Source organism: Octopus bimaculoides, chromosome 18 (assembly GCF_046866305.1).
Source record: "Octopus bimaculoides isolate indiv1 chromosome 18, ASM4686630v1, whole genome shotgun sequence".
Taxonomy (NCBI): domain Eukaryota; kingdom Metazoa; phylum Mollusca; class Cephalopoda; order Octopoda; family Octopodidae; genus Octopus; species Octopus bimaculoides.
The window spans coordinates 15,840,742-15,855,138 of NC_142945.1; the positions used below are offsets into that span (position 1 = coordinate 15,840,742).

A 14,397-nucleotide genomic window follows, 5' to 3' on the forward strand; every position below is an offset into this window, starting at 1 on the left:
CTGGCAGAATCGTTAGCGTGCCGGGCAAAATGCTTAGCGGCATTTCGTCCGTCCTTACGTTCTGAGTTCAAATACAGCCGGGGTCAACTTTGCCATTAATTCTTTCGGGGTTGATAAAATAAGTACCAGTTAAACACTGGGATCGATTTAATCGACTCAGCAGCACCCTAAAACACGTTGACCATGTGCTAAAATTTGAAACCAATATTCGCAATACGGACAATTTGGAAACACTTCAATTCGCATTCCTTGACTCTTGGGAAAAGCATGAAAGTCAAGCAATCTCTTATTGCTTGCAACATAGATCTGAGTTCTTAAGTTTAAATAAAAAGATAAAATCCTTAATTAGGATTAGATATATACTTTTTAAAATCTAAAATCTAAAACTTAGTACTAGTCTAAAATTAAACACCCACCACAACCTTCGCATAAAGTTTATTCTGAATTATCTCCCTTAATAACAAGCGTCAATCGATTTGTACGAAAATAATAACCGAATAACTATCTTAATCTTTTACTTGTTTTAGTAGAAATTAAATTTAAAGATAACAATTCAATTTTCCAATAGAGATCATAAAAATTTATGACTCAACTAGTTTTGTAATTATTACAGGTTACTGGCGTTAATATTTACAGATATATATATTGTTTAAACCGATGAGATACTACGAAACTATCAAAAGTAATAAATCTGTCTGGACCATCCATTTCCTTACGAGACGAGATTGGCAAAATATTCGACCCCGGTTATGCTGGCAGTAAGGACTTTAAGATCTGGTGAGTATGTGAACACAATGACTCGTACATGCATCTAACTTTAATTTATCAAATGGTTCTACTGTATAAGATTTGCGATATAAACCTGGTGAGAAAGACATCAGTTGTTCTTAAGTAACGTTATTGACCTTGACAGCTAATTTCTCTTTGCTCGTCCTCCCTCATGTGCACCAATATATATTATACTGTATAGTTATTTATACGTCTCAATGTTATATCGTATTTAGTATTATATATATATATATTTATTCTACCAGCCATTATATCAGAATGTCCTTGTTTGCTTGCTTTTGTAACTAGTTTGATTTACTAAAAATTTTCACACAGACCGTTTTATTTTGTGATTTCTGATACCCTTCTACATGTCTCAAAATGAATAGAGCAATCACCTTCTATCATAACACTATAGTCTAGCAGTTATGTAAGACGGGTTTTTAAAAAAATGCCCTTAGATGCTGTCTTTCCTCCTTCGCACATTTAAAGTGCACTGAAATATATAAACGCACCGTATGCATATCCACACACACACACACACACACACGCACGCACGCACGCACGCACGCACGCACGCACGCACGCACGCACGCACGCACGCACGCACGCACGCGCGACGTGTGTCATACATATGTAAAGCTGAAAGAATGCCTATGTTTATAATTAGTTATTTTATCAGAATACCCTTGTTGATATGGACCTCATAGTATGTTTTGTTGTAATCAAAAGTTACACGTATGGACTTTTTCATTCTGTGATTTGTGTTCCTTTATCCTCTTCAATGTCAACCACAGTTCTCTTAATACGTTTGAACTCTACGTTCAGGACATTGTTATTCTGATAGTAAAAATAATTTAATATGCAGGACGGGATTTTCATCCGTCAATTTTCATTGAAGCTGAGGTTTCATACCGATGTATATTTTTATAAAAATTGTTTATATTGATAGATCAAAAAAAAAAAAATTTAAAAAATTCCTGTGTGTAGAGTTATTTTGTATTTTTATTTCTGTGTCGGCTTTCTTTATGCTAGAATGAACTTTCTGTTCCATCCGCTCATCACCTTCGAAGTTACGTCCTACTTATTGCTAACGAATGTGTATGAGAGAGAGGATGAGGGTAAAGAAACTCCCCTCACCTCTACTGCTTTAATCTACAGGTCACATTAGACAATTCATTTCAGAGTGTGCGTTTAATGATATGAAGGGTTATCGCATTAAATTCATGAAATATTACGGTTTGTGTCAGAAAGCAGCCCCAAAATTATATTTTGCACTTGTTAATTACATATTTACATACATACATGCATGCATACGTACATACATACATACGTACGCACGTACAATGATTGCTTGTAGGTCGGTTCAAATGATAATTTAATATGATATTCAATTGGATTTTTGCCTTTTAAAAATGAAAAATTATAAGTAGCAAATAGTCCAAATTAAATTAGAAAAAAAAAAAATAGCGTGCAACACTGAAATGTAGCTTAAATTGGCAATTGTAGCTCAGTCTAGCAACGTTCATGATATTTATGCACCTCTTTATTTTATTGAACTATATCTTCCTACATATGCTTAAAACCTTTAATTTATCAACACCAGCAATGAGTTTATGTGATGGTCATGCCTTTATTATTTTCTCAAGGACATTAGGTGACGTGAAGTGAAACGGTTGGCAGCAAGAGTTTTTACTTTCTGTGACCCTTCACTTTTAATACACAAATGGAGGATCGCCAATGGTCGTAAGCGTTCCAGCCACGACCACTTTATCATTGTTACATCAAAGACAGGTCACATTATCCGAAGTGTACTATATATATATATGGTCGATAAGATTTTACACCGGTACATTGGAGGCTAAAACGTATTTAATGAATCCTGGACTGCTGATATAAGGCTAAATCGAACTCGGTGATTCAATTCACTATACTCATCTCTTAGAGTTGTTCCTCATGCCAGGATGACCATTTTAGAATAGAGTCAGTGAGCTTGTTGTTTTATCCTGATTTAGCAGATCTTTGATCAAAGACATTCCAAATTTGACCTCCACCATTTTGCCTATGTGCAGGTAACTCAGAATCACATTCAAAGTACCCTTTTCTCAAACAATTCTTTCTACTACAGGCACAAGCTTTGGCCCTTTTCTGAAGTAATGAAAAGTGATTTCAATGGAGGTTTGTCTTCTAAGTTTAGCAAGTTAACTGACCATATAGAGGCTTTCACTGTGAGTGAATACTGACCTGTTTAGTCACATAGTCTTTTTTTTTTCTAATGTGTGTGTGTGTATATGTATAATAGCCAGACTAACCTGTATCTGTATATACAAATAGTACTTGTATCTTGTAGAGTCAGCAACTGTTTAGAAATGAAGTAGTTTCTAGCACTTGTTGGCAGGCAAGGCATTCAACAAACATTACAGTTGAGTTTCTATAAATGTTATTTCTATCTTTTGCAGGCCATTTTGGCTGTGTGTTGAAGCAGCTGAATGGAAAACAGTAAGTAATGTTCAATACACAAACTCTTTATATAGTCTGTCACTTACATATTGACTTTTAGCTTATCAAGAATTTTAGTCTACTACTTTGTCTAAAGTAAGATATCTCACTCAATCTGGTTGATATAGGCACCTATTTCAATGTTAGGAACAATATTAGAATCGACAATTGTAGCATAATAGTAAGTCAGGTCTGAGATGTACAGGGTGTCCACAAAGTCTGGGTACATGGAGTAAATATAATCATGACATAAACAATTAAATATAAGAAATGATAATTTCTGAAAGTATGTGTTAGTCCCCATGTGGGTACATGGAGTAAATAAAATCGTAACATAAACAATTAGATATAAGAAATAAATAATTTCTTAAAGTATGTTAATCCCCATGTATCCAGACTTTGTGGACACCCTGTATAATGAAAAAGTTAATATATTATGTGATTACTAAATAAAATAAAAGTTAATATAATAATTTCGTTTTCTTAGGTAGTGAGCTGGCAGAATCATTAGCATGCCAGGCAAAATGTTTAGTGACATTTCGTCTGTCTTTCTGTCCTGAGTTCAAACTCAGCCAAGGTTGACTTTGACTTTCTTCCTTTTCAGGTTGATGAAGTAAGTTCCAGTTGCCCCTCCCCCAAAAATTGCTGGCCTTGTGCCAAAATTTGAAATCAATATAATACTCTTTTACTTGTTTCAGTCATTTGACTGTGGCCATGCTGGAGCACCACCTTTATAGTCGAACAAATCGACCCCAGAGCTTATTCTTTGTAAGCCTAGTACTTATTCTATCGGTGTCTTTTGCCGAACCACTAAGTTATGGGGACAAAAACATACCAGCATTGGTTATCAAGCAATGCTGGGGGGACAAACAGACACACACACACATACATACATATATGTTAAAGTCTGTCATACCGGCCATGATGAAATACCACAAGGTATAGAAAATACGTATTCGCCTTTATATATTTAATCCTTTATATTGAACACTCAATATTTCATCTATTCAATAAGACATATTCCATATATTCAATAAGACATTCAATACTTTATTTTATTGTACCATCCATTTTTATATTATATATTGTATATTCCATATTCTATATCCCACATTAATTTTACAAGAATATAAATAAAACATAAAAAACAGACAGAGTTGGAACTCTTTTAAACAAAATAATATATTCCTCTATACACAATCATACAAAACCCCTTTTTTTGTATTTATTTTTACTCACATATGTATATATATATATATATATATATGTATATATATATATACACATATACGACGGGCTTCTTCCAGTTTCGGCCCAAGGCTGTAGTGCCCAAAGTGCCACGCAGTGGGACTAAACCCGGGACCATGTGGCTGGTAAGCAAGTTACTTACCACACAGCCACTCCTGCACCTATAACTTTGCCATTCATCCTTTCGGGGTCGAGAAAATAAGTACCAGTTGAGCACTGGGAGTGATGTAATTGTTTTACCCCTCCCACCAAATTCCTGGACTTGTGCCAAAATTTTAAACAGTAATTATTATTATTGAGTGAGAGAGCAGTGCATGCCATGAAAGTGACACTGGAGTACAAATAATATGAAGCTTAGTTTACCCATCTTGACTTCCCGTCTGATAAGGATACACCAGGTACATGCATCACAACCTTATGTGCGCGACATGGTGATCTCTTATCAAGATAAACTGCGCATGACCTTGCAGGTGGGGCCCAGTTAGAATTCTCTTCAGGTTGAGTAGCCCATCCTGTTCAAAAGGTCCCTGAATAAAGGTTGTTTATGAACGAAACACCCATGTTTCCATAAGTGAATTATCCAAACCCCAGAGAATTCCTCTCAACACATGGCTATGATGCTCCTCCACTACTTCTGCTCGTGATCAGAGATGCACATATCATCAGCCACCAAGGGGCATGCTCAACTGGTTAAGGTCAAACAACTGACAAGCAAATCTGTGGTATTGAGCAGAATATTTGCTGTAGTCCATCTTTTATACCAAGACAAAACAATGAACATGATAACACTTCCAATCAATTAAGATCAGAAGCCATGAGAGCCACTGTATGGTACAGCTATTATTTTTAAGGCAGTGAACTAGCAGAATTGTTAGCACACTGGACAAAATTCTTAACATTTCATCCGACTTTACATTGAGTTCAAATCCTGCCAAGGTTGACTTTGCCTTTCATTTTTTCATGATTGATAAATTAAGTACCAGTCAAACACTAGGGTCAATGTAAACAACTAACTCCCCCCCCCTCCCAAATTTCTTCTTCTTCTTCTTTTTCTTCTTAGGAGGAGGAGGAGGTCAGTTTTGCTATTTATCCTTTCAGATTCAATTAAATAAGTAACAACTCATCCTGGGGATTAATGAAGTTGATTAGCACCCCCCCCCCTCCCACAACATTTCAGGCCTTTTACCTCCAGTAGAAAGGAATTTTACTTATTTATTCATTTAATTATTTTTCAGCATTTCAGTTCCCGCCAGACAGTCTTCATCTGTTGTTGAACAGGTGAAAAGCTGGGAGACAGCCAATGAAAGATATTTTGGCCCCGGGAGAGATCTCAAGAATTTTCCTCATCCAGCCATGTTGGACCAACCGAAGGCTGTCAAATTTGGCTTTGTTCCAGGTTCATGGTTTGATTTCCTTTATCCGAAAACTGGTTTCACAGGTTAGTACTGCGTGAGTGCATCATGTGTTTATGTGTACATCTGCTGATGTTTCTTTGTTTCATTCTACTGCCTGTTGTTGTCTTTGATCTTTGATTTTGTTTTGTACCCCTTTACCTCAAAGCTGGTATTTCAGGCCAGCGTGGCTAAACAGTCAAGAAGTTTGCTTCACAGTTATGAGATATTCAGTTCAATCTCACTGCATGACATCTTGGGCAGATGTTCTTCCATTTTTTTATGATAGCCTCAGGCTAACCCCAGGCTTGTGAATGAGATTGGGTTTATGGGAACTGTTTTGGGAGCCTATCTGAACATATTGGATCCATCATCCAAATCCACTCATAAGGCGTGGTCAGTCCAGGGTTATAGTAGTAGACTTTTGCTCAAGGTGCTGCATAGTGGGACCCAAGACTACATGGTTGAGAAGCAAGCTTCTTAACCAAACAACCCCATCTGCGCACGCACATGTGCACTGACATGCACACACACTCACCCACTCACACACTCAGTTCATGAGAGAGTGATGAAAGATGCACATGTGCACAAATGTGTGTGGCTTTGTGTTTGCCCCCCCCCCCCCCATCACTTGACAACTAGTGTTGGTGTGTTTCTGTCCCCATAACTAAGTGGTTCAGCAAAAAGTGGCTGACAGGATAAGAACCAGACTTAAAAATAAGTACTTGGGTCGATGCATTCAGTTAAAATTCTTCAAGATGTTGTCCCAGCATGGCTGCAGTCTCATGGCAGAAACAAGTGGAAAAATAAAAGAATTGTCTTCTCTCATCATTTCTCTCTCTCCCCCCTCTTCCTGCACCTCCTTTCTCTCTTCCTTCATCTTTCTCTCTTTTCCTCCCACCTTTATTCCTCTGTCTGTTTAAAGTTACTGCCTCTTCTATTGAAACTCCATATGAAGTATTCTGGCTAAACTTCCTTCTCTTCTTTCTCTTTTCCTGACACACTAAGTGAAACCTTAAACTCTATCTTATTTCTTCATTGTTCTATTCCAGGTCCATATGTCCTTGGGACTGGTTTGTTGGCCACTGCATTGTCCAAGGAAATTTGGGTTATAGACCACGGTTTTGCTGATGTAATAGGATTTACTGGCGCTTTCCTCTTCCTCATTTACAAAGTTGGTCCTGGTATGGCGAAGTTTTTAGAAGGCAAGCAACAGGTAAAGTTAACAACTTGTCAATGTTGAATAGTCTACACTGACTTCTGTCTCTTTGTCTCATGAGAATATGGACATAACTTTATTTCTCACTTAGTTTTTAGTCTTTTGGTTGGATGAGGCAAGGGCATAGTGATAGTTTGCACTCACTTAACCCACTCTTGTGACTAGAGTTAAATAAAGTAGAATAGACTGTGAGCATAAATATTTTGATGATCTACGGAGCAAGTATGCTGGGAATATGGCAAACTTGCTGACAGCTATTACATTCTGTTATTTTGTATGAAAGTTCCATGATGAGTGTTCAGTTATATCTAATACTCATTTACTGTTGTAGAGAAAATATTCGTATATAATATATATGTGTGTGTGTGTATGGTGCAGAATCATATTATTTGTCTGCCTTAATCCTTTAGCATTTGGATTACGCTGTCAAATGTTGTGCTTTTGATTATGAGTATTAACAGAACTTAAGTTATAGCACTCAAGCACATTGAACTAGATTGAGGGCTGCCATTCACTAGTCAAAAAGAAAAAAAAAACAACAAAATACAGGATAAGTTTTGTGAATGGATGGAAATACCAAGTGTTTAAGGGACCCTGACATCTAGGGTAAGTGTCAGATTTCGAATAAAACTATATAAGAACAAAGTTCACATCCAGAACTTTCAAATGATATATAATTCTCCAAGGAAAATAGGTATTTTGTCATGCAAATGATGTACTAAAAATTAGGTTTTTGCGTTGTCAAACTGTGTGTTAGTTGTTCCACAGAGATCTCCAAGGATACTTATTAAATTTATTGCAAAACTCCAAACTTAGAGAAGATTCAATTTTATACCCCTTCACCATTGTATCAAAACTGAGCCCCTGAGTGTCAAATGATTTTAATAAATGATCTGAACTATTGCTGCTATTTCCGTTGTATTGCAGAGAATCTATGAGGAGACCTACACCAAACCAATAGCGAAAGCTAAAGAGACCTTCCATAATGAAATAAAAGAGTGTAATGATGCCATCTGGAGTCTTGAAGGACAGAAACATTTGTTTGAAGCTAAAAAGGTATGAATTCTTCGGCAAGAATCTTAACATTTTGACTCTTTGTTCTGTTGCTTCCATTAAGAGTTGTAAATTCTTCCATGTCTCATATCCATTGGAAGCTACTTGCTAAGCATGCACTTCTAACTTTTACTTCACACCCCGTTATCTATCTGTCTAATGCATGAGCAGATAAACATAAACACTATTTCTCATTGTCCCTCTCTCTTTGTTTTCTCTGTCTGTCTCACTCTCAAAAAAAAAATATATATATATATATTGTTGATGTCCTATCATCTTTGTTATCAACACTTAATATCCATTTTCCATGCTGGCATGGGTTGGATGGCTGGACAAGAGGCTGCACCAGGTTTCGTTGTCTGTTCTGGCATGGTTTCTATTGCTGGATGCCCTTTCTAACACCAACCACTTTTCAGAGTGTACTGGGTGTTTTTTACATGGCACCATCACCAGTGGCACCAGTGTTTTTTTTACCTCCCACCAGCACCCACACCAATGCCTTTTATGGCACATTGGTTTTAGGATCTCAATTCTGTTATGGTGGGCGGGTCTTCTCTTATAAACCTTCAAGATAATGTGAACTAATAATTTTTGGAACTGTGGACCTTGAAGTACACATAAAGCCACAAATAATCCTTTTTATATAATCTTTATCTAAACACAGCAAAGGCCAGTTAATTTAATAATTCCTTCTATATACCTATCTTATCAGAGATCTGATATTATTTCTTAAATATTTATTCCACCCTGCCTTTTTGTTTTTTTAAATTTCTTCAAAATTGGTGACATGTTTTGTTAACATTTTCTTCTTTGTGTCTACAGGAAAATGTTGGTCTTCAGCTTGAATCAGCTTATCGCCAAAGACTAAACAAAGTCTACACAGATGTGAAGAGTCGATTGGTAATGTAGAAATTACTCTACAGGCATACATTTCCATTTCCATACATATGCTTGTATGTGTGCACACACAAAGTAAAACACACTCATATGTTGCATAATTGTAATATATCATGTATCCATGCTCAAACATGGATACATAAGTCTCTCTCCCTCTTATACACACTCAGACACACACACACACACACATGGACATACTCGCACACACATTTGCAGACATATACAAGCACATGCATATGGACACATACACTCATGCAGGCACACAGCACACATATATACATACACACGACAAACACATGCTCATATGCAGATGTACACACATACAGTTATATACACATGCACACGGGAACATACATGCGCACATACACTTACACACACAGACATATACACCTTATTCATGATTTCTGATATCTGCGCAAAATTATAATAGTTTACTACTTCTACTACTACTACTACTACTACTACTAGTAGTGTACTGTGGTAATGTAATCTTCTCCCCAAAATTTCTAGCTTTGTGCATTCCTCACACACCCTCCTTTTATCTCACTCTCTTTCTCACTCTCTCTCTCTCTCTCCTTTTATCTCACTCTCTTTCTCACTCTCTCTCTCTCTCTCTCTCTCTCTCTCTCTCTCTCTCTCTCTCTCACACACACACATGCACAGACAAACCAACACCATTTGTCAAGCAGTGGTAGGACACACACTCACACTCACACACACACACACACACACATGCACAGACAAACCAACACCATTTGTCAAGCAGTGGTAGGACACACACTCACACTCACACACACACACACACACACATGCACAGACAAACCAACACCATTTGTCAAGCAGTGGTAGGACACACACACACACACACAATGAACTTCTTCCAGTTTCTGTCTACCAAATCCACTCAAAACATTGATTGGCCCAAGACTATGTTGTAAAAGACACTTGCCCAACATGTCCTCGAACCATGTAGTTAAGAAGCAAGTTTCTGACCACACAGCCATGCCTGCATCTATTATTTATTTTATTTTGTTTTTTCAGGATTATCATGTAGCTGTTGAGAATACTAAGCGCAAGTTTGAACAAGAACACATGGTGAACTGGATTGTTAGCAGTGTAGTGAAGAGCATAACCCCTCAACAGGTATGTTGTCTATCTAGCTGTCTTGTCTTATTTACCACTTAACTCAAATGACCATATTTGTTCATGTATGTATCACATTTTATACTTAATATTTCAACTGCAAAAACCAAGGTGCTCCTTATACACAGAGCGAAGCTCAAATTATGAAAGGAAAATTTTTGTAACCACATTTAATAATATGAGGTGTGTTCCAGAAGTATCAATCTTTATTTTTTTCCTCATCAAAACTAGTGCCATTTGGGCACAATCTGTTTGGTGGAAGGTGATGCCATCCTCTCCTGCACATGTGTAAAAGTTTTCTCTGCTTTATGTGTTTGGTGAAAACGAAAATCCAATGAGCATACACTACACATCTGTACTCTAGGCATAACAGCTGGGAACTGAATGGTCCCACTGGTGTGAAAATTTTTTCATGCACGTGTAGGAAGAGTGGTACCACATTCCACCCAAAGGATTTTGCCCATGTAACATTAGTCAGATAATTTTTGAATGTATCTCGTATATTAGGGGTCTAACATATGCACAATTGAACTTAATACTAGTAATATGGTACTTAACCCTTAAATGGCAGGAAAGGGTCATATGAATCTGTGCCAAACGGGCAAAACCAAAGCATATTTCTTTTTCTTATGGGTAATTTTTATACTTATTTTCACTTTAGATAAGTACAAGAACTATGGTGTGAGCATAAATTTGTTTGAGTTTTCCTGCATTGTTGTTATACAAATATACGATTGGAGAAAAATTGTTGCACTTTTTCCATCCAAAGCTAGTTGCACTTTCTTATGAGCTACCTGGAGCATCCCGATCATCATTATCTACCTTGTCTGATGGTGATGAAACGTTAGGCAAAATAGATTTCATTGTTGTATAAGTTTTTCATTTACTGCTTGATGTCTCCTATCAATAAGGGCCACTTATGTTTAGGTGCATTCGACGAAGTTGACACTTTGGCGTTGATTGGTGATGACCGTATCCATGTAGAGTTTTTTGAAGCATCATGTAACACTGTCTGCTGTTATCTAATGAAACATCAGTTGATGCTGTCTGCTGTTTAAGAGATTAAGAACGTTTATTCTTCACTCACTCATACACATATAACTTTGTTCCTATTTAACAGTGGTTCTCAGCCCTTGTAGGTCCATATATATGATTTTGTTAAAATTTATCTGCAATAAATTGGTTATACTGCTACATTTTCTTTTAAAAGAAAAAGAAATCGTAGAACGATGCACAAAAATATTTTAATAATTATTATTATACAATTCCTAATAATGTTTAATTATAAGAATATAAGATTTTTTAAACATCGAACGTCCAGGAGAGTCCACTTGAGTAGAAATAGGAATCAAAAGGGTCCATAGGTAAAGAATGATTGCGAAATACTCGATTTAAATCTACAGCAAGAATTATTAGTTATTGTCCTTGACACCGTGAATCAAAAGTTGTAATTGTTGAAGCATAATCACATACAGAACAACACCTTAATGTGTCAGATATTATTTTGATGAGGGATTGTCTTTTTAGTGATTTAGTAATTTGGAAGAATTCTGATAAATTAATAAAGGTATGGGCATGGCTATGTGGTTAAGAAATTTACAACTAAGTAGTTTTTGAATTAGTGGCATTACAAGTTTTTTTGGGTAAGTGTCTTCTTAGCTTGACCAATGCCTTCTGAGTAAATTTTGGCAGCCAGAAACTGTGTAGAGGCCTGTCGTGTGTGTGTGTACATATATCTTTTATGTTTTACTTATTTCAGTCATTAGACTGGCCATGCTGGAGCACTGACCCCCAGTACTTATTCTATTGGTCTGTTATGCCAAACCACTAAGTTATGGGGACATAAACCATCACCAGTTGTTAAGTGGCAGAGACACAGACACACACACACACACACACACGATGGACTTCTTTCAGTTTCCGGCTTCCAAATCTACTCACAAGGCTTTGGTTGGCCTGAGGCTATTGTAGTGGGCACTTGCCCAATGTGTCATGTAATGGGACTGAACCCAGAACCATGTGGTTGGGGAGCTAACTTCTTACCACACAGCCACGCCTATATATGTGTGTGTGTGTGTGTGTGTGTGTGTGTGCATGTCTGTGTAAGTGCAGGTGTGGCAATGTGGCTAAGAAGTTTACTTTCCAACCACTTGGTGTTGGGTTCAGTCCCACTGTATGGCACTTTGTTGTATTGTTGGTGATAATATATATGTAATAGAACAAGATTAGAATGTACAGTTTGAACCATGGAGCTTGCCTTTCATCTTTGAGAGTCAGTAAAATAAAGTACCAGTCAAGTACTGGGGTTGATGTAATTGACTGTCCTCTCTCGTCAAAATTGCTGACCTTGTACCAGATGGTTTTTTAAAATTTATTTTTAAATATATAATTATAAATTAAAAAAAAAAATTACTTTCTTAGACTTATTCCAAAATTACACACTCTCACTTCTGTATAAGAGTTAGAGTAAAATTTAATAATGTATGATGAGCAAATAATAATATAACAATAAAAACTAATTTTTTTTGTTCACTGGTGGTGTGTTGGTGGATACCTGTACATAAATTCATATAAGAAATACGCAGAATTAAATATATATAAAAAAAAATGAACATGTATGAAAGAGTTCTCTCCCTTGGACGCAGCATATTACTTTATCTCATATGCCTGCGACTATTCATATTGTGTGTGTGTGTGTTCGTTTCCGTCTTGATTTTATATTTATTTATTATGATTATCTTTTTTGTTATTTTAGGAAAAAGAGAGCATCAAGAAATGTATTGCAGAGCTGAAGACTTTAGCTGCTGCTTAAAATTATCAATTAGTGGATGTTACCAGCGAAGTTGCTGCAGCTGTTGGTGATAGGGGTGGGTGGGGGTGATTAGGTTAAGTAGATTCTCTGGTCACCTGACTTGTCTGTCTACGGAAGATTTTCTATCAAAAAACGAAATTAGAGATGTAATGATAATAAATATACAAAAAAAAAAATCTTGATTTGTTTGTTTTTATTTTTGTTGTTTCCTTTATTTGTAATTATTTTTTCATATTTTGGATTAATGAAAAAAATTTTATGAGTAAGTTGGGAGGAAGGTGGATCAACTTACTCAGAACTAAGGCCAGTTGTGAATTCATGCAACTGAGTGGATTTTACTAATGGTAGTGAAGGGTGAAGTGGTAAAGGAGGTTGTGGTTGTTGTGGAGCTGTGTGGGCAAGTGAGTCGATAGAAATAGTTAACATCATGTTAGAATCATGACAGCCATTCAAAACACATCATTTTATATCTTGGTACAGTTATGACAGCAATTTAAAAAATACATACACTTCCATTTTGTAATGGCCAGGGTTGTGGAGTCCAAACAAAAAACTGACTCTGACTCCTGTACTATTGGCACCTCCAACTCTGACTCCTCTTCAATTAAGTGATTGTGGTCTACATATCTCATAAGGCATATGCATACACTTGTACTCTGAGTAGGCCTATATGTTATAACTGGTTTATATTAAAGAATAAAGGCTCTGTAGTGACGACCATGACTCTGAGACTCAATCTCAACTCATGGCTCGCCACTTCATCCTACGTGGATATCCCCTCACTACTATCCACACCACCCTTGCCAGAGCATGTTCCGTGGACCGTCCATCTGCTTTCTTCCCCCCGCTCCTGCCCCACCGTCTTCTGTCTCCCGTTTCCCCTCACCTACCACCCTACCTCTCCAACGCACCATTCTCCGAGCCTTCCGGCGACTCCAGTCCGACCCCTCCACTTCCCACATCTTCCCTAACTGACCGCTCCCCTCTTTCAAACGAGCCCACAACCTACGAGACCTCTTGGTCCACAGTTTCTTCCTTAACCCAACCTCCCAATCTGGCTCATTCCCACGCTGCCGCACTTGCCCTTACCTTTCCAACACCACCCTTCTCACCGGCACCCATCATCGACCCTATCATATCACCGACTCCTTCACCTGCATTTGTCATATATTGCATCTCCTGCTTTCTCTGCCCTTCTCTATATATCGGGCAAACGGGACGCCGATTGGCTGACCGGTTTGCAGAACACCTCCGAGACATTCGACTCGGCAATGACACCCCGCTCTACCGGTCACTCATTGCAATACCTGTCTGTGTTCGGATTGTCCTTGCACAGGGGCCATCCGGACTCCCGTTTGCACCGGGAA

At 37.4% G+C, this 14,397-nt stretch overlaps 1 protein-coding gene across 1 annotated transcript; it reads left to right on the forward strand.

Annotated features, from left to right (window-relative positions):
• Positions 1-693: 693 nt before the first annotated feature.
• LOC106881824 (ATP synthase subunit b, mitochondrial) lies at positions 694-13,097 on the forward strand. Its single transcript, XM_014932338.3, has 8 exons — positions 694-777; positions 3,228-3,267; positions 5,751-5,953; positions 6,959-7,122; positions 8,053-8,181; positions 9,001-9,078; positions 10,117-10,218; positions 12,974-13,097. Exons 1-8 carry the CDS (start codon positions 750-752, stop codon positions 13,028-13,030), a joined length of 801 nt encoding a protein of 266 aa, XP_014787824.1. The 5' UTR covers positions 694-749; the 3' UTR covers positions 13,031-13,097.
• The last annotated feature ends 1,300 nt before the right edge of the window (positions 13,098-14,397 follow it).